The sequence below is a fragment of the Symphodus melops genome, assembly GCF_947650265.1.
Source record: "Symphodus melops genome assembly, chromosome: 1".
Lineage (NCBI taxonomy): Eukaryota > Metazoa > Chordata > Actinopteri > Labriformes > Labridae > Symphodus > Symphodus melops.
The window spans coordinates 40500712-40521520 of NC_136691.1; the positions used below are offsets into that span (position 1 = coordinate 40500712).

Consider the following 20809-nt stretch of genomic DNA (forward strand, 5'->3'; position numbering starts at 1 on the left):
TCCACAGAAGCACCGTGACACTAGACACGATGCACAAGGAAGGGAATAAAAGGCTATCAGCAATCCAGGGAGGCCGACGTAGACAGATGCCAAACGTTGAGAAGCGGATACACTGCTGAACACCCTTTCCTACTTTCTTCTCAGTTATTTCTCCTTTCAAAATCACACAGATCGTGAAAACACTTCACTCTGACTCAAGTGGAGATCTGACAATCACTGATTGCACGCCAGCACAGGTGCTTTGTAGATGAGCTGTGGGGCATGACCGGGTAAGCCGGTGTGTCTTAAAGTAATATCTACGGACTCTGACAAGCAAGGTATCATATCCCGTACATATAATGTAAAGGGGTGGAGACATAGTCTCGAGACGAAAGAGAACTGCACTATTAAGACAGGCAAGTGCATGAGTTTGTGTATACGTAGGCAATTTTTATAACCCTAACATGTTTAACTTCAACTTTAGAAACTCAGTCATACTTGTTGTGCAGAGAATCACAGAAAACAGCTTTCCTTTTCAAAGCATGAGGTATCCTTCAAAGCAGAAAGTGGAAACAGAACTCATCTGTTGTGTGATATGAAGATATGAGATCTGACAAGAGAGGACACCGGCATGTTTTCTGTCCTAATCATATTTATGAACCTGTGAGAAGTATACAAAACACACAAATTAGTATGGATGATACATTAATATGGCACTCAAAACGCATTGTGAATCCATCAAAAATAAGATTAAATAAGATAATAGATGGATACTTTTGCATGCATAATTTTGCATTACTTTTGCACTTGTTGGAGAAGACAGCAGCACTTTGGGGTTAAAACAGTACAGTACAACTCTGTGTTAAAGGTCCAGTTAAAAATGGGTACATGAGGTCCAATGTCGTGCAAGTGCGTGCTTAAGAGAGGTGGGTCAGTGTGAGGGAAAGATGAAGACAAGATGGAGTTCATGCTGGGGAAAAGATGAAAAGCACCAGGGAATGTAGATAGGTATAAATGGGCAGGCTAGTGGGGGCACTTTTAACAATAGAACACAAAGGGAAATACCCTGACTGTGGGGGAGGTTTCCAAGGAGGAAGAGGAATATGTGGTTATTGGAGCAAGTGTCTTTAAGAAAGAGTGTCTATGGGGTAAATTGTTATGAGTCTTACAGAGAAGTAAAGCTGGGGGGGCAGAATTTTCACCTAAAGTCAGTGGTACAAGGAGAGGAGAGAAGATACAATTCTCCAAAATGGTGGTCCTTTGGGATTTCTCTGGCATTTCCTGTGCATGCAGAATCACACTCTTATACTACATTACTCACTCATACACACACACACACAAACACAGGCTTTCTGTCTCTATATCAAAGTCATAATGGGACCATTAACAACATGATGGCTTCTTATCTTCATCCATTTCCTTCAGCTAATCAAAGCATAGCCTGAGGTATCGCATGTCCACTTAGACCTCATTTTGCTGCTTTTCTTAAAACTTTGATCTTACTCCGTCTCTTCCTCCTCCACCTGTCCTCTTCTCATCTTACTATCTTCTTTGCTCTGTCACTCCCCCCAACCTCAATCCTTCTCTGATTCCCTTTTTAAAAATGTCAAGGCCACCCTGCTCACATTGTCTTTACTCACTGTAATTCTTGGCTAAATCCTCCATCTTGCTACTTTCTCATCTCTTTATTCCTCTATATTTCTTACCGAAAGCCCTTGCTATTCTATCACTCTCCCTTTCCCAGCCTCCCCAGTCCCTTTCCACTCATCTAACCCATTTCATTCAGTCTCCCTCAACAAACAACCAAGCTTTCCCACAAGGATCGTCAGGACAACAGAGCCCCCCAACTCGCCTCATCTCACCCACAGCCCTGATCGCACCAGCAGCAAGTGAACAAATAAGACAGAGAAAGGAAAAGTGGAGTTCCCAGTCAAGACCCTGTAAGAGGCTAATATAGTTAACCCCCAGACTGTTGTGTTTATAACCATGGAGCTTCTCTGTTACCATGGTGACGAGGCAGCAAAGACAGCTGATGATGCCAAACACGTTCAGGACAATTGGACAATCTTAATTTATAAACTTGGTTCAGATATCATTGATGGTGTAGCTGTGTTCATCTGATAAACTCAATAATTAAAAACAGTAAGTTTTGGTCCTTCAGAGGATTAGATTCTGTCAGATTATGCATGTTGAGTTTGTCAGGCTCATTGTTAGACGAGTCACAACAATGAGAAAACATGACCAGACTTTTCATGTGCACTTTGTAAAACCTTTTGCAAATTTCAAGGAGACTCTGGATACTTCAGGAGCTAAAGAAGCCACAGAGAAGAGAGGACGACTCAGGACACATAACATTAGTTATGTGTCCTTATGTTAGTTAGCAGATTTGTTAAGCTACATTAGTATTAGTATTTTCTGTATAAGAAAAAGCTTTGTAACCCAAGCACAAGTAAACTCCAGTAGTAGATTACAGTCCCTTGATTTCAAATAGTTGCTCAGACATCCCCTAAAAGTGCCTCACACAAACAGACACACCGTGCTCTGTATTCGGCCTCTTGCCAATGTATCCAAAAACACTATAATACAGATGTTCTTAGACAGCTATCTGACACACCCATAAAATTCCACACTGCCTGCAACACTCACAGCTCATTAGTTAGATTAAACAAACAATTCACCTCAATCCAGCTTCTAGTTTTCATTACAATTGAAGAAAAAAAAATTCATCTGCTTGCACATAGAGACAGCCAACATTTTCCAGCAGAGTTTCCCAGCCTGGATCTTAAACTGCAAAGGCAAACAAAAAAGCATTTGTAGTGTTCACTGTGGTTGTGTGGGTACAATATAAAGAGAAGCTTTCCAGTGGAAACAATGTGCAGGAGGCATCTGGATTAAGGTCAACTGCTCTGAGGCACCAAAACAAAGAGAAGGAGCATTTTGACAGAAAGGTTTGAGAATAATGAAATACTTAGTTATTGTTTATGATGTTATAATGATGGTGTTTAAAACATGTATTACAAACAGAGAAGAAACACACACATGCTGCATACAATATCTTTACTGAGGTAGAAGTTTGTTTTTATGATTTAACGAAAGCAACACAAGGAAGAATAACAGCTATGCAGTGCCACCAACAGTTACAAGTTACACTTCAACGTGTGAACTGGCAGTATTGCACCCTAAAGTTTTCAACATTAAGCAAATTCAAGGACATACACAACAAAAGTTACGCAAAGAGTATAACCTCCTGCAGTCATGCCTCATCATGCCTGATACCTACTATTACCCTGCAGATTCATTTAAGACCTCAGATAAATCTAAACAATATTTTCAGGGGCAGGAAGCAGTTGCTTAGTGATTACTGTTTGAATCATTTACTAAGTTTATCCAAACAGACATTCACATACCAGCTATTACAGCCTTCATTGTCATCATCTTCCAACATGCAACCTACAGACATGCTCGCACAAGCAAATAGGATAGCTTAGGTTATTCGCTGGAAAGTGGTGTGACCTTCACAGTGCTGTACAAGGTGCAAACCCTGTGTCTTTAAAATAGTTTTGTCACACAACAACCACACAATGTCACACAACAATCACTTGAACTGTGTAATACTCATCCCCCTTCCCCTCTATGAACCAATCACAGTTCAGCGTGAAATTGATATTGTTGATAATAACTGCAGACACTCTAGATGCTTGGAGAGGAGAAGATACACTTTAATTAACATCTCTGATTTTCATCTAAAATGTGAATAATCCAGATTTTTTTTTCAACCTCCAAACTAAAAGAAATCTCAAAAGTGAAGTTTGAACATATTGGCATCTCCTAAAACCTGACTGCTTTATGTGTCCCATGACTGCCGCTTATATTGTTCGTGAAAAACATGGTATGAATAGGAGCCCTTAACACATTAAGGGTCATTCATTATCATTTGGGTTAACTAAAACACATTAAAACTGGTGTTCCAGTAGTTAACACTAACAGTAGTACTGTAGGATATGTGATAAGATGAATGTCTGTAAACCAATGGGGATCCATTTCACATAGATATCTAACCTATCTCACGCATTGTACAGTGAGCAGAGATAGAGAGACAGCAGGTCAGCAGAGAGCAGGCAATGGTCCAGGCAAACCATTGTGTGACTAGCCATTTCAAATATACCACTATGTATGAAGCGATCAAGCAAAAAGTGTCCGTACTGTGAGGGACCTTTGAAGCCTTATCATGAACAGCTCGAGGAAGCCAACCAGACTGTTTGTTTTCATCCTGTGAGACTGCAGAGTCAAGTGATCAGAAGGAATTGTTTTAATGTGCAATCTATGACAACCTTTACTAAAATGGATAAGTATAACACATCAGCTCAAACATTGACAGTTAAAGAGTTTTCACCCTCAGTTGACCTCTAATTCAGAGCGATCAGATTATTCATTGACAGGCCACACAGCTGAGGACAAGTCAAAAGAGCAGATGGCTCTTGTGCGGAAGGAGCTTTAATGTTTGAGAAAAATATACTGATTTAATCAAAGTCTAAGTTAAAGTTTCCTTTTTTTAGATGGCAAGATGTACAGACACACGCCTTCCTCATATAAAGATTTTCAATGTTCAGTTTGCAGATGGGTTCCGTCATGAGGCTAATTTATAGAGAACTTTATAAGAGAACTGAAACAGCAGAGCATTTTCAGGGAAGTTTAACTTCTTGACAACAGTGGGTGATTATAGGGTTATGTATTTTTACCAACAAGATAACTATCACACACACTTCATATCTACCCTGCAGTCAGTAAATAGTGCACACATGCAATTTGCACAATGGCAGCCATACTTTTTTTACCTCCCTCCCATCTTGTCCCCACACCCACAGGTGTCTTCCATACAACGTAACTTTAGACACGGGAGCTCTTTAGGTTGTGGTTAATCATGCATGAGCCTGTGGAAATTCTGGCAACACAAACACCCCAGGCCTGCACAGAAATAAAGGCTGCTGCCTTTGTTATCAACAGGAGAGTCCCTTCTCATGAGCTCAAAGGCCTGCAGAGGAGAGGATTGGGTGTTGTTATTTAAATGAAAATTAGTATGATTGATTACTTCAGTTTCCCACAGGTCCAAATTAAAGAAAAAATACAAAAAGGTAAAATTCAGAATTTAGTTCATTTCTAGATTCCAATTTTGATTGATGATGAAGGTTTTTAACAGCTGCAACAGTGTAACATGTTGATTACTAAAGGTGTTGTCAGAGGTGCATTACTCAAAACAATTCTAAAACAGAACCCAGTGTCTGTTTTCCATGACCATGGCAGATCACATTGCAGCTATAGTTCTGCTATGAATAAGGGAACATGCACGTTAATCAACATATCAGCTATACTCATCTAGGTATGCTGGAATTAGCACAAAAGCTAATAATGTATACATAAATTTACTTGTTTTTACAAAGGACAACAAATCAATTTATAATAACAGGACAGCTAACTAAACAGTTTTACGAACAAGATTGGCACAATTTTTACAGTTTCTACATAAATTACAGACACTCGTTCGATTGGGAAGGGGGGCTAATATAGGGGTTGGAGAAACACTGTGGGTGACATGATTTAGTCACATGTACATGAAAAATCTGACCTCATTCTAGAACTAGACCTTTGACCTGTTGTGAGACATGTTTTACTGGTCTTTACAAACTGAATCACTCTGTTACTACAATGAATCAGATATTTACTTAATGTGTCACTGCATGTAGGGAACACTGCAAGAGAACAGGCTCATACACTTAGAACGAGAACTGCAAGACAGATGTCTTAAGTTGAAGTTGCTGAAGGTGTGTACAATACACCAGGACCAACAGATGTTCTGATTCAGCCCACGCCCCAATCTGTTGAATAGAGTTCAAACTGCTCCACTACTCTAAAGGACTTCCAATCAGATATGATTTGTGCAATCATTTTTCTGGACTGATTTGTCCCCTTAACTGGTGTTGCATTCTACAGCATGTGATATTTGGCAATGTGACACCTCTGACAACGTATTCTGCATTGGAAAATTGCTCTTATCTACATAGTGCTATTGGCCAACTTTAAATATGTGTTTGAAGAATAAACTGCTGACATGGGGTGCTTAATAGAAGTGTAAAAAAATAACATGCAAGAAAACTTTTGAAACACAAAGGCTTAAATAAAATAACTATACATTGTTGCTTAAAAAAACACAATAAATACAGTGAGCTTGCCTAAAGTGCCAATTTGAATAATTTATTTGGGTTTAAACTGGAAAAAAATGTGTCAGGCCCACTGGTTTCTGTGGCGAGGAATTGGAGGAATTTCCTGTTCAGAGGATTAGACAATGTCCTTGGGAAGACCATTTTTACTGTTACTTTGTTTTCCTGTGTTTACAAGCAAACAAACACATGCATTTAGTGTAATTCCAGCCAACAAGTGAGACACTTCGTAGTCCTCAGTGGTCTTAGAGACTGAGGGGAGGCCTCCAAGGCTGCATGTTGAGTTGAGGAGTCTGAATGACGGATGCATTGCAATTGCTCCTCTTTTCTTCACACAGCCTCACCCACAAAGGGTCTGTTTCCCATTCAGGACACACAAGGTCATTAGATAATACACACAGGGATCTCAAGGCCACACAGTGGGGGCGGAATGGTTCGACAAAACCAGCCTCCTACACTTCAACCCCATGCAAACTTCTCAACTACCCAACTTACTTTAACAGTCCCTGCAGGATGCATATGTACACCCTGACACAAATACATTCACATGCAAACTCACGTGCACGCTCGTAAAACCCCTTCAGTGCACACAGACACACACTTGCTGGCTGGTCTGCGGTTTGACAGTGGGAATCATGACATCATTTTGTCCCCCTCCCACCTCTCAATTCAGTCACGGTAGAGTTATTTAGCCAAGTATGTTTAGGGAATGCTGGGGGATTTCTCTCTCTTTCTCTCGCTGTCTTTTTCCTTTTTTATTTTATTCTCTTCTAAGCACAACCAAACATGTGCAAGTATCTTGAAATATGGTTTATCATTATGGAGGTGTTGGGATAAAACTTCCATAATGATACTAATAATGGATACTTTTTAAAATCTTCCAAAAGCAATAAATAATGGAAACTGAGAAAATTCTGCCTGGGTGGAGAATTTCTTTCTTTCCTCAAATTTTATTAGGGCAACAGTTCACTCATATTGAGTTCACTCGAGCTGGATCTCATATCTCCAAGTCTAATCTCATCATTAAGAGGTTAGAAGAAGGTAAAAGGAAAGTTTGCAGCAAAACCCATGTGGCAAAGGAAGATGAGATGGACAGAATCAGTCCTATACTTCCACCTGAGAACAAATGTGTGTCTGTGTGGGCCCTGGCTTGCCTCCTTTATACCTTTTATCGTACATCATAATAAGTGGACAACTGAGAAGCAATATCAAAGTAAACTGATTTTTTTTCTGCATGCAGTCAATGGAGATGACAATGCCACACATTCTCAAGGACAGCATAGAGAAGAAGAAAACAGTAGGTTGAGAGTGTTGATGTTTGGAAAAGATGAATGGGTAACCATAGTAACATACCCTGTGGCAAAGTAACAGAATGAGAGAGGTATCAGTTGGTCAGGTTTGAGCATGATGTGGTCTCACACATGTCAGAGCAGAATTATCCACAAAATTATGTCAATATTTGATGTTAAAGAACTTTCTTTCTTCTTTGCATTTACTTATTCCTGAATGGTCCTTTAAATAGTGTATTGGAGCTCAAATCACTCTGCACAGCCTATTTATACATCTTAGTTATTTTATTGCTTGACATTATTGTTGTTTGGGGTTGGGTTTTTGTGTGTGTGTGTGTGTGTGTGTGTGTGTGTGTGTGTGTGTGTGTGTGTGTGTGTTGGTTAGGTGGATGCTCCTCATGTCTCAAAGCTGTCAAATTTAAATGGCTGTCCTTGAAAGAAAACCCTGTCAGAGATCAGCACAACAGCAGAAACATGATCCTGCACCAAAGAAAATGAAGCCTCACTGCTCCTGGTAGAGAAAAGCAAAGTCATAGAGCGTAGGACCTGGTCACACCAACCGCCTGGCGTGCGTAATGGACGGCTAGCCACAATTTTACAAAGCACTCACTGCTGCAAATTAACAAGCCTGAATGCATTAGTCACTGCTGTGCGTAAACAACCTATAGTACAGGTTGCGTGCAGTCCCTGCGTTGGCAACTTAGTTTGTCTCATTGGATTAATTGAAATCAAGCCTGTGCTTACGCTACAGCATTTGATGAACAAATGAGCTAAAGAAGGACAGTATGCCCATTCTGGAGAACATGAAAGTATGGTTACTGTATCTACATTTCTTTGTATGCTATGGTCTCATAACACTGAAGCAGAGTCAAAAAGAAAGAAAAAGAAGTTAGAATATATTCGCAAGTTGCAGTCTTGTTCATTTATAAGCACTGCGAGTTACCAGTTGGTGGAGGAACGGGTATTCAGGATGTCCTCTTTGGCTGTTAGCAGCGACAGGCTGTAGGTATCAAGGTCGACCCCTCGGGTGCTCATGATGGTAAGAGTTTCCAGACCACTCCCGCAGCTTCTCTCTTCACTAGTCCCGACGCTTTTCGGGGTCCGATTATCTGCTGGAAAACTGCCACAGCGATACACTTACGGTTGTTCACAGCAGCGGGGGGTTGCAAGTTCATGCAGTGGGGGGGTTTAAGTTCCAAACTGGAGAGTTCTGTGAGGACGCTGCGCACTCAGTGTGGAGGAGACGGCGACTGCACACTGGTCTTTGTGCAGCGGAGAAGGAGAAGTTTGCTCTAAAAAGCCCCACCTCCCGTTGAGAGAGTGGAAAGCATGACTTCACTGCAAGCTAGGTTCATTCTAAAGAAACTAAACTTGTTAACTTGTACTCATCATACGTGCATACTGTATCTCATAATTAACTTATTTTTGTTTCTTATGGGGCAGCTTTCCTGCGCTATAAATTGCCACATTCCCCACTATTTCATCATGATGCTACTAATTAATGATGGCCAACAGTCAAACGCATGGAACGATACAATAGAATCATTTTTGCTTCGTAATTAACCAAACAATAAGACAGTAAAAATACATACTTTTTTAAATCCATTGAGTAGCCTATTGTTGATGTGATTTAAAGGGTCTATGGGGCTGGGTCGAATCCCTGAAAGTTTATTTTGCCTTCCCTTTGAATTAGTCCTCACTGGTCCCCACAATCTAAGAACAATTTCATGGGAACTGAGTCCAAAGCAGGCAGCAAAAAGAAGGAGAGGCTGTTTCAGTGTTTAAAAACAGCTGGGGGTCTTTGCAATGACTGCCCAGCAGTGATGGACACACACTCACTAAAGCAGTGGTGTCCAAACTTTTTTTCTTGCGGGCCAAAATTGTCGCGTTAGAATCGCTCACGGGCCACAGGGTTTTCTTTTTGGTTTTTTTTAAATATTAGAAGGAACTTTTTGTATTTTGACCTCTTCAAAAAATAATGTAAATACACAATAACTAATTGCAGTGGGAAACTGTTGTGTTCTATTTTTTTGGAAAGAATAGTCAGGCTTTTATAGGTCTCCCTCAAAAAAAGAACGAAATATGCCATCTGATGAGGCCTGGGGCCAAAATCTTCTGAATCTTCGATTTGAAGTCAAGGGCCACAAAAAATCCACTCAAGGGCCACAAATGGCCCCCGGGCCGCACTTTGGACACCCCTGCACTAAAGCATTACACACAAGCGCTGCCATGCACTGATACAAATGGTCACATACTGTATGCATAACCTGTAAACTGCAGCCAAACTCTGTCCAGACATGCCAGTACACAAATACACACACACACACACACACACACACACACACACACACACACACACACACGCACACACAGGCATGCACTAGTGTTCACCTGTGGGACAGCAGCATTAGGGTTAAAGACTTTGGATTATGGGAATGTTCCTGAGCTCAGTAATTTACTTAGCAGCCATTCTTAGATAATCCAGGACAGATGTAGGGGATAAAAGTCACAGGTTTTTATTTTCTGATGTGTCAGGCTCAGGTTGGCCTTGACCTCTTGACAATTGATTACAGACCATATTTAGTGGCAAGTTATCAAGCCCGCCAGCTATCCTGTTGAAAGAATTGTGACACATGACAAAAATATGGCATCATATCTAATTTAAAGCCTTTACTGGATGGCCTAATAGACAAGGGTTCCCACAAAAGCTTTCATCCTGTAATCTCTTGCTGCGAAATATGTTGCATTAATTTTACAAGCAAGCATACAAACTCTGCTGTCTTGGCCAAAGCTTGCATGCCAGAAGGACAGGGGGCACGACATCCCCACGCCACTATTATTCTTACAACTTCCTGCTATTAGAGGCTCTCCTGCCCTCTCGGTCCTTCTTTGTGGATGTGAACGGCAGAGCTGTTATGCTCCACTTCAGAGGACTTTGGCATTTCCTCTGCTGGGGTGCGGTGGCAGCTGTTGTTGGAGATGGGGTCTAAATGTGGGAATGATTGTATGTCCAGTGGGAATCTGGATTGTGTATTTGTATGTGTGTGTGTTTGTCCTAACGGCTGTGTGTGTGTGCGAGGGGGAGGGGGGTCAACTCATTTACTGAAAGTCCTTCTCTAATTGCCACCGTTTTTTCGTAGAGCTTCCTGCCTTCCTGGCAAAGTCTGAACTAACAGAGTGTGGGTGACAGAGTGTTGAGTAGATTCTATACTATACTATTGATCTATCCATGATTTTAAGGCTACATTGATTTTATGTTTGAGGAAATCAAGGGTTTTTTTGACATATGCTCAAAAAAGCCACTTTTCAATATCTTAGTGTTTTAGAAGTGAATCAATCAATCTGTTTTTTTTATCAATTCATAACTGGTGTTATCTCAAGGCACTTTACAAGAGCAGGTAAAGGACCTTACTCGTTGTCTGTTATCATTACAAAAGAGCAGGTAAACAGACCATGTTCATTTTTATGTTTACAAAAAGCAGGTAAAAGACCTTACTTCTTGTTATATTACAAGAGCTCAGCTTAATTCGTCACAGCGTGGCAAGAAAAAATTCCACTTTAACAAGCAGAAATCTTTTAAACAGACCCGGGCTCAAAGCTGCGCTGGGCTTGAAAATAGGATGGAGAAGATGGGGGTTGGTTGTTTGGGCAGCCATGCTCACCAACAGTCCCAAGGAACCTAAGAGAGCTCAGGAGCTCCCAGAAAAAGGAGAGGTTAGTAAATTTAAAGGTAGTGACGTGTGGTGATAAGAAATGAAAGCAGTGAGAGAGAGAAAGAGAGAGATAAGAGATCCTGGTTCCTGTTCCCCTGGTAGTCTAGGCCTATAGCAGCATAACTATGAGCTGGTCTATACCTAAGCCAGTAAAGTCTATTCTTGAAAGAACATAGTGTGTCTGCCTCCCGGACCCCAACTGGTAGATGATTACAGAGGAGCGGCGCCTGATAACTGAAGGCTCTACCTCCCATAGTACATTTAGAAACTGTAGGTACCACGAGCAGGCCTGCATTCTGGGAGCGTAATGTTCTCGATGGGTAGTATGCGGCACAATTAACTCTTTAAGATAGGATGGTGCCTGACTGTTTAGAGCTTTGTAAGTGAGAAGAAGGATTTTAAATTCTATTCTAGATTTTATAGGGAGCCAGTGAAGAGAAGCCAATACAGGAGTAATGTGGTCCCTTTTCCTAGTTCTAGTCAATATACGAGCTGCAGCGTTTTGAACTAGCTGAAGGGTCTCTAGAGATTTACCATAGCACCCTGCTAATAGAGAATTACAGTAATCCAATCTGGAGGTAACAAATGCAAAAATGTCAATCACAATCAGTGCCTTACCTACACTTGGAATTCAATACACAATCAATATTCTCCAACAAGAACTTGATACCCTCCTTTAATTTTGCGTCACCCTGTGTAAATGTGGTACATTGTGTTTTAATAGGCATATATTTGCATAAGCAATAAAAGACAGATTTCAGCCTTTTTTATTTAAAAAAAGCTTGACGCTTGTAGGCGTCTTACTTAAATAACACAACTAACTAGCTGTAGTACATACCTTAGATTATATATTTTTTAATCTATCTGATTATTATATTTATCATCTAAAGAAAACATGTTTTTATTTCAACAGACTGAGTTATGTTTTAGGGGTCCGACCTCTACCTCCCCCATTGTGGTAGTGCTGAGCTCAGTGGAGGAGTCTGTTATTGCTCCTCTGAAAGTGGATAATGAAGTGTGTGTGGGAGAGTATCACTAGTGGTGATGATACAGCTGAGTGGAAGTTATTTGCAAGTGATATGTCAGTAGTTTACACACATTAATCTAAAAGCTGAATGCACAAATATACCTGCAGTTGCCAGATAAGAGAAAAACATGCAGAGATATGAAGTAAAGCTGTACAGAAAAGAAACTGGACCAAAGGCAAAGTGCGAGTGTGTGTGTGTGTGTGTGTGTGTGTGTGTGTGTGTGTGTGTGTGTGTGTGTGTGTGTGTGTGTGTGTGTGTGTGTGTGTGTGTGTGTGTGTGTGTGTGTTAGCTCTATAGAACTAGAAAAGAAAATAGAGCTCTACACATTCTCTGCAGATCTGGGTATCTTCTCAACAGATTTCCAGGTGAGGTCACAGTCCAGCTATGCGTCTTCAAAACAACCATGAAATATCTCTCCCCCAATGAGCCTTAGTGTGAGCATGACCATGTGCATTGGTGTGCTTGGTGCATTTTTGTAAATCCCATTCCTAATTCTGTAAACACAATCAGAAGCACTGAAAAGCACTGTCTTTTCATTTCTCTCTCTCTCTCTCTCTCTCTCTCTCTCTCTCTCTCTCTCTCTCTCTCTCTCTCTCTCTCTCTCTCTCTCATAATGTTGTAAATGACACAACATTACTTCCACATGTTTATTTTCCTGTAAATTACCATCATTTCTGTTACATGGCACCACTTGTGTCCTAAATGTATTTGTGTTAACATAAAGTTACAGGTTTCATCAGAGCACATGTTTGTTACTGTTTTAAAACTGTAATGGTTGGCTTCTTTGATCATACCTTTGTGTTTTTTCTTCAGATACAACACCCAGGTCTGTTTATAAAGGAGCCAGCCCAACACTTCCTGATTTTTATGGTGTTTGTGATCTCATCACTGACATCAATGGGTCATACCAAGTGAAGGGGTTTTCTTTTAAGAGTGTTTCATTTTGTCCATTTCTTGATCCGTCTTTTAGACATTTTTGAATGGATAAAGAGCTGTTTAGTAAAGTGAATGAGCTGAATGGAAATTGGGATGTAATTTGTTTAACTTATGTTGAAGATGATGTTGAAATCAACCCTTTGGGGTTCAGGTTTTGGTTTAGTATTCTGTTTGTTAATTGGTTGACCTATAGAGGCAGGAGGAGGTGGTTCTTCAGAAAAGCCATGTAAGGATGGGTTGCATGTCACATTTGATTATTGTTTGATTAATTACATTTTGAATTGAGTTTTTAAAATCTTTGGTTGGTTTTCTGTAATGGTGTTCATCAAAAATATTTTGGGAGTCTGCTGAGTTTGTTAACATACCACCTTTACGTTTAAGCCTGACTATTTACCCAAATGTATTGGAGAGCTCTTAAAACAGGATCTTACTTTACCTTTTAAAAGCTTAAATTGTGAAAAATAAAAGCTGTCAAAAAATGTATAACCCATCTAATGTCTTCAGATTTATTGCACCTTGTATAACTCATGGAGTGCATGCAACATTTACAATCCCTCATTGAAACATGGTTCTTTTTGTTTTGGCTTTTTAATGCAGGTCTTCTTATCTGCTCCAGAGAAAAACCTTGCAAATGAGAGCCAGATGTGGTGATGTCAGAAAGTGTCCTTGACTCCACAGATGTGTTCTATAGCTGCGGTGAGAGAGCTTGGGTAAGGTTGGTGGGAAATGAGCACACAGCCAGAAAGAGCGCAGCTGACACAGCATAAAGGTCTGTAATTGGTGTTGATACAGACTTGATGACGCAAAGATCCCCGCTACAAGAAAAAACACAAGGTTGTAAATTCATTCATTCACTAAAGTGAAGGGGGAAACTGATGGTCATAGATTATAAGGATATTTTGGAGCACAGTTTGGCTGGTTCAATATTTCAATGAGAGTCCGACTGAAACACACACGCGCGCGCACACACACACACGCACACGCACGCACGCACGCACGCACGCACGCACGCACGCACGCACGCACGCACGCACGCACGCACGCACGCACACACACACACACACACACACACACACACACACACACACACACACACACACACACACACACACACACACACACACACACACACACACACACACACACACACACACACACAAACACACATGAAGACAGCATATGGACACAAACTGCAATACAGCCACCTTCCCTGGTCCCTTGTCTAAAGTTTCGCATCCTCAGCCACATCACTAAACGTCACCATGGCAACACTACCCCCATGTTTCTGTGGCTCTCTGTGATCTTTAACAGACTAACTTTATTAAAAGTCCCAGCTCACAGCATGGTGATCATAATGATGCATGTGGGAGAGAAAGACTCAGCAACTTCTGCCTACTCAGTCTGCTCTTAGATCTTGTGTCTGATTTTTGCTTTTGATAGTCATAGTGAACAAATAGAGTACTAAAATGAGACAAGAACAAATAAAATTACGGGGATGTAATATCGATTTGTACCACACTTATTGACAATACAGCAAAACTTAGACTACTAATACATTCCTATACTATAGTGCTGCAGTTAGTTTCATAATGTTCATTATATCATAATGTAATCTCTTTAACACAGGTGGACATATAGGCACTGATTCTATTTGTTTGAACTCTAAATTATTTGCAGTATATTAAAGTATATAAATTCTGTTTGGGACATCGGTTTGCTTGGGCTGTTTAGCAGAGTTAGGGTTAGGACTCCTTTGACAGCACAAAACAGTAAATTATTAACAGTTATTGAAGAGCCAGAAAACTATTGCACTTGAGAAACAATTTTCCATGCGTTTGTCTTGTACATTTAATCATTAACACAACTGGCTTTTAATCTTGCCAAAACCAGAACATCATGTGAGAAGGATGAACTATTATACTCATTACTCTGATAGAAAAACAGGTGCTTGCTGGGCTATTGCAATGAAAGATTATTCTTCTTACATAAGTAAGGTTGCACTGTAGTTTTTTGTCCATTAGGTGGCAGAAATGGATAAACCTGCTGTGTGTCTGAGAAAACAAATAGTTGAAAAAACACAGGAAAGGCTGAAATTAGTTCAGTCATTGTTTGACACTGATTTTAGATAAATATATTAACTTATTAGACACATTGTCTACAGTATTGAGGCTTTATAGTGTTCATAGCCTACTTTGATAACAATATATTACAATCATAATAACATTTATAAAATTCCACATTCAAGAAAATTGCTGTGTATTTCTTTGCTAAGTCATCTGGCGTTGTATCTTGAAATAAGGAGAACAAAGGGGAACAAAGGCCTATGAAAGAAATGATTACTGTCTATGAATTACACAGACAACACAAAATAACAAAAGTGTGACACAATTTCAAAAGATTAACAGTTTTAATAAAATTCATGTCAAACATCAAAATACTGAAATGGCAAAAAAAGAAGAAAAAAACTTTTTTGTACTTTTGTTTTTTAGTTTTGTACAAATCACAGTGGTTTAAAAATATTACAAATTTTTAGTTTCAAAACTTTTTGCAACAGCAGCAAAACATTCTGATTGTTGTATATTTTCTTGAAAGCCCTTATAGTTTGTGAGTGTTGTGTGCTCTTTTCTTTTGCCTTTTGCTGTAATACACAAAGTAACATGAGCAGTTATTACGTTAATACAACTCATATGAGTCACCGGAAATAAAAGTGCATAACAATACCTTACAGTTTATACAACTCACTTAAAAATTACAGAATGGAAAAGGAGTTAATCACACCATGTCTCTGTATTATAGACACACTTCTGTGTTTACAGTCCTCTGTATAAACCAGTTCACTTCATTCATATAGTGTGTCAGCAGTAATACAGTGAGAGGTTATTATGAGCTGGGACTCATATCCAATTTATAACACTGCTCTGCACTTTGGATAAAAAACAATAATATTTATTAAAGCATCATTTATATAATTGTCACAGCTAATATCTGCCTTTAATTCACCAGTGGTTCACTAATTCTGTATCCCAGCGACAACTACACTGACGATTATGCAGGATTGCATAATAGTCAGATACAGCTAAATAGTGGAATCAAAGGGTCCTACTACTGAATTAAAAATATAGTTCATGAGAAAAGAATAATAACGTTTGTTTTGTTTTTTTCAAGAACACTGGTAAGTATAAAGATGTGTACTTCTTATCAAAAGACTTGTATTAGGCTACATAATAGAAAGTGCAGGCACCAGAAAGAGTGCGAAAACATTATTTTTAACTGCTGGTTTGCTGGGTTTCTTGGTCATTTAATATCTTATGTTGCGTAGCTTTAGCGTAGATGACATTTCATGCTAAACCTATAAAGCTTCATTTATGTGTTATCATTGGAATTTATCCAAGTCGCTCCTAAAAACTATGCTTACATAAAAGAAAAGCTGCCTATTTTAATTCCTGTGCTCAAATGTGTGTAATTCTTGCCTTAATCAACTCTATTTTGTGCCCAGAAGGCTGCAAGTGTGCCGACTAAGCCGAAAGAGTGATATTTCACTGAAGGCACAGGAGAGGAGATACCATTGACTTAAAACAGGTCTGCAGGGGACTATGTGAAGCAAATACTGTGGTTTCAATAAAGCTTACAAGGTTGAACATTTTTCATTTTGGTTCCTCTCTGAATGCTAGAGCCTCTTAACCTTACATTAGTAGTACCCAAATGTTCCAAAATGTGATAACCTATATATCTTAAAATACATCTTTAGTTGATTTCATGTTTCAGTACTAAAAATGTGACCCTCAGCGCAAACAAACTGTCCCGAGATAGGGTCCCATCCCTGAGGTTAAAAACTCTTCTGTATAAACAGAATCTTTTCTTTTAACCCCAGAAAACACACACCATGTTTTAACCAGTTCCTGTTTCTTTATATGAAGGTTGTTGTTTTTTTTTTTTACAAGGATATTTTCAAAATATGAGTAACATTACATACATTTAGCTATTTAGGCTTCTTAGTTTTTGCCCTCCACCCAATATCTTAAAAATCACAGGAACAACCCTTGTTTGATTGTATTAACTACAGTAACAGCATACAAAGGACAGCTGTAATACTGCACAGCAGCAACAGATGTCTGCAGAAGATTCCAAACATTTGAAGTTTATATTTAGTTATGCTACCGTAAGCTGTTCTGAGCTAATTCAGAAAAACTGAGATGTGCATAAAGCCACAAAGCAAGAAAAGAGCTACAGTGGGGCTCAGTGCCATCTGCAGACCTTTGAAAAGAAGCTAGCTCCTTAGTGAGCAATTGGTGGGAAAATATGCAAGACTTAAGTGGAAACATTATGCTACAATCATCATGTTTGAACACAATCTTACATATGAGGAACAATTCATGCCAAGCACAGAAAAGGTAAAGTCATAGACAAAAAAAGAAAGTGCATTCCAACACCAAAGTGCCATTATAATGACAAAAGTTAGGCCACCATGCAAATAAACCACAGTTCAAAAGTGGTCGCCCCCTCCCAGCACACAGGCCAGCCAGTGCTCCCCAAAAAGCTTTGCTTTATTAAAAGCCAGTGGTTGTAAAGTTACAATACAGGAATCAACCTTCTTTTGCAACTCTTAATCACCTGTTAGTTTGATTCATACATCCAAATAATCAACTATCTAAAAAACATGCTAATCCATGTCTATAGGATTCGACCAATCTACACGACTAAACCCTATGGGGAATTTAGTTCAAGGCCATTAAACTGCATTAAGAACAAGCTGTGGGCCTAAAGATTGAGTCGCCAGTTGGCTCAAAATGTCCTTGGGAAGGACACTGAGAGTGCAGCAACACCATAATTAATCTTAAAGTCATAATATTATCATGGCAATTAATTATCTTATCGATTGTGTCAACCAATCTTGAAGCAATCTGCATGTTTGAACAGACATTTTTCTGAAATCCAAATCTGTCCTCTTTAGTTTTTTCCAAAAATAAGGCACATGGACTGAGAGAAGAGACTTTAAATGTCATCCCCACCTTTAACAAGACAAATCTAATACCCAACCCCACAAAGGAACTAAACTAAGGTTATAGACGTACATCGGAAACTGCCCCACAGTCTTCTACTCTAAAGTTCTAAATTCCCCAAGCCTTTACATTTTGGTGAATTTAGTCCAAACTATGTTCAATACATAAAATGTGAACTGAGATTTCGCTCCTTTCAGAGAATAATCAGTTTACTTCTCACTTGGGTCTCATGAGATCAAATCTGACTTCTATTTTGGGTGGATGACAATGACTTCAACAAACCACCCGTGGACAACACCATATTCCTCCCACTGTCTCTCCATCTCCTACAGCTTGTCTGGGTAAGAGCTGAAGGGTGCAAACCCACAAATAGACGACGTGCTAATAGAAACTCATCACCACAAAGTCTTCTTTTCACATTCAGCCCTAAAGCCCAAATAAATTAGCACCCTTAACAAGAAAATCAGATTTGCTCTCATCTGCAGTCATATATCAAGCAGTGTGTCATTTGAGAACACACACACTGCAAATCTAAAGTGATTATATTCTCCTGGTTATTACGGAAGCAAAACACACTGAATACAAAAGCAGCAGAATTATAACAAGGATGAATGTAAAAGTTATCTGTACATTCTAAAAAGCAGTGACCTACAATGACCTTTTACAGACTGTAAGCATATGGAGAATAAAAACTAAGGGATTAAAAAATGCTCGTTAAATTTCAACACCTTAATAAAAATTCTGCATGTTCATCACAGGTAAACACTAAACAACTGGACAAACAGTTCGACTGTCACATGTGTTTGCTGTGTGTTCATGTGGACACTGTCTCACTGTGTATGAAGCACCATTTTTTCAATTCCAGCCAGAGGAATGGAAGGCAATGTCCAGCAGAGACACTTTTTCTCCTGACACTACTCGCTAAAAAGACCACCACTTGGAGGGATTTAATTCTTATATCATACTGCTTCCTTCTCCAAAAAACCCTGTCTCTCTCCCGCTCTTCCCTCCAGAGGAAGGAACCAGAAATAAAGTGAGTAAAAAGAAGATCAAAAGGATCACAGCTTTGGTATTTAGAAATAAATGAGAACCAAGGTTCAGTTTTTTTTAAATGCACTAAAACACTGGGCTTGTGCTTCAAACTTTGCATGAATTAAAGGTGATGTTCTTAATAACTGAAACAAGAGTGGAGACATCTCAGACATAAAAACGCTTAGTTCGAGTGAAAGTTGGTGCTGGGGTCCTGAGCAGTGCTGCCCCTAGTGGTGTAGGGGTGTAAAGGCAGGATGACTGAGGTTCTTCAGCGCAGCCTAGTGGTCATGGACGTTACAAGCGCATTAGATAATACTGTACCCATCATTCCTCCGTGGCAGAGGTATAAAGTAAGGCTAGCCCTGGTTGCCCCCATCATTGAGTGGTCACTTTGAATGTCTCTGAAGTTCAGTTTGGTGAATCCGACTCATGGAAAGCTTTTGCTTGCTTTGTTTGTCGAAAAGGGGTGGAGGTGCGAAGGTGCATGACGGTCACCTAGGGCTACAATACTAGACAGGAGGCTAATAATTTTGTTATGTCTCCTGATTTAGTGGGGGTTTTTTTGTTTTTTTCAAACTGGGCTCTGGGGTAGCAGTCCCATCTTTGTTGTTGCAACAGCAACCAAAGTTCTCAATACTTCCTTGGATTAGCCAGCGCCTTTGTCCTCACAGACGCCAAAAGTAAATAAAAGTTCAAATTTTAGTCAAATTAATAATAAACTCCTCATAATTGTCTATTCCTGGGATTCCAGTGCTGGTTTTGGAGGGGCAGGTCTTTAGCAAAGGTCTCCATGTACAAGCTAACAGTCTGCGTAGAAGTGAAGGCAGAGGTAAGCTCCCTGAGAGGAGCAGCAGTGTTCAATGTGTAATAGTCATTAAGGTCAATGTGAAGGATGGAGACTGAGAGAGATAGAGAGCCCTTGCTCCCAGTCCAATCACTCAAAAGCTGGGACGTTTTGAGTGCTGGTGGAGGGACGGAGCTCTGGTGGAAGGGGTCAGGTAACTGCACTGCAATGCTGCAGGTCCATATGAATCAAGGTGTCTGGGAAGCACTCAACTCGGAAGCATCACTCAATCATCAAAACTTCAAACATACTTTTACACACACACATACCATTCAGTTTAGTCTACACTTCTCACACACGAAAATGCACCCATGAAATCACCCACAGTTATAAAGAGGCACATACATTCCCCCAAAGATGCTGACATTCAGGCGTAGTTGCACTGAGAGTCATTTCTCCGCTAATTGACGGATCAAAGACAACCTCCTCCTACATAAGGGGGGGGGGGGGGGGGGGGGAGGTCAGTGGAAGAAATCCTTTAGGAGACATGTGGAGAGGAGGACGGGTGTCTCCAGAAACACCAGCCCCTTTTGGTGTGTTGCTTGCGCAAGATCTCCTCCTCACGCTCACGCTCCTTCTGGGATCGCAGGTAGCGGTCCTCCTCCTTCAGGAACCACACAGGAGGCCAGCGCTGCTTCTCAAAGTGCCTCTGGTTTTCTACAGAGAGGGTGAAACATGTTTTCATGCAATGGGAGAATGGATACGTCCCTACTGTAGGCAAGAATGCTATAGTTTTTGATAAATAAGACAATGATGGGCTTATGTGTTTTTGC

The 20809-nt window shown here is 40.0% G+C and overlaps 2 protein-coding genes across 6 annotated transcripts in view; both read right to left on the reverse strand.

Moving 5' to 3' along the window:
- LOC306841792 (uncharacterized protein) overlaps positions 1-8728 on the reverse strand; it is a 29314-nt gene extending 20586 nt beyond the window's left edge. The window contains exon 1 of the mRNA XM_079371780.1: positions 8427-8728. Coding sequence (XP_079227906.1) covers positions 8427-8518 — 92 coding nt within the window. The 5' untranslated portion in view covers positions 8519-8728. The remainder of the gene's footprint in view (positions 1-8426) is intronic.
- A 6820-nt stretch (positions 8729-15548) lies between these two features.
- Positions 15549-20809, reverse strand: part of rhobtb4 (Rho related BTB domain containing 4) — a 39236-nt gene continuing 33975 nt past the window's right edge. For all 5 annotated transcript variants that reach the window (XM_079349576.1, XM_079349572.1, XM_079349574.1 and 2 more), the window contains one exon: positions 15549-20693. In XM_079349576.1, the coding sequence (XP_079205702.1) occupies positions 20515-20693 (179 nt within the window). In that variant the 3' untranslated portion in view covers positions 15549-20514. The remainder of the gene's footprint in view (positions 20694-20809) is intronic.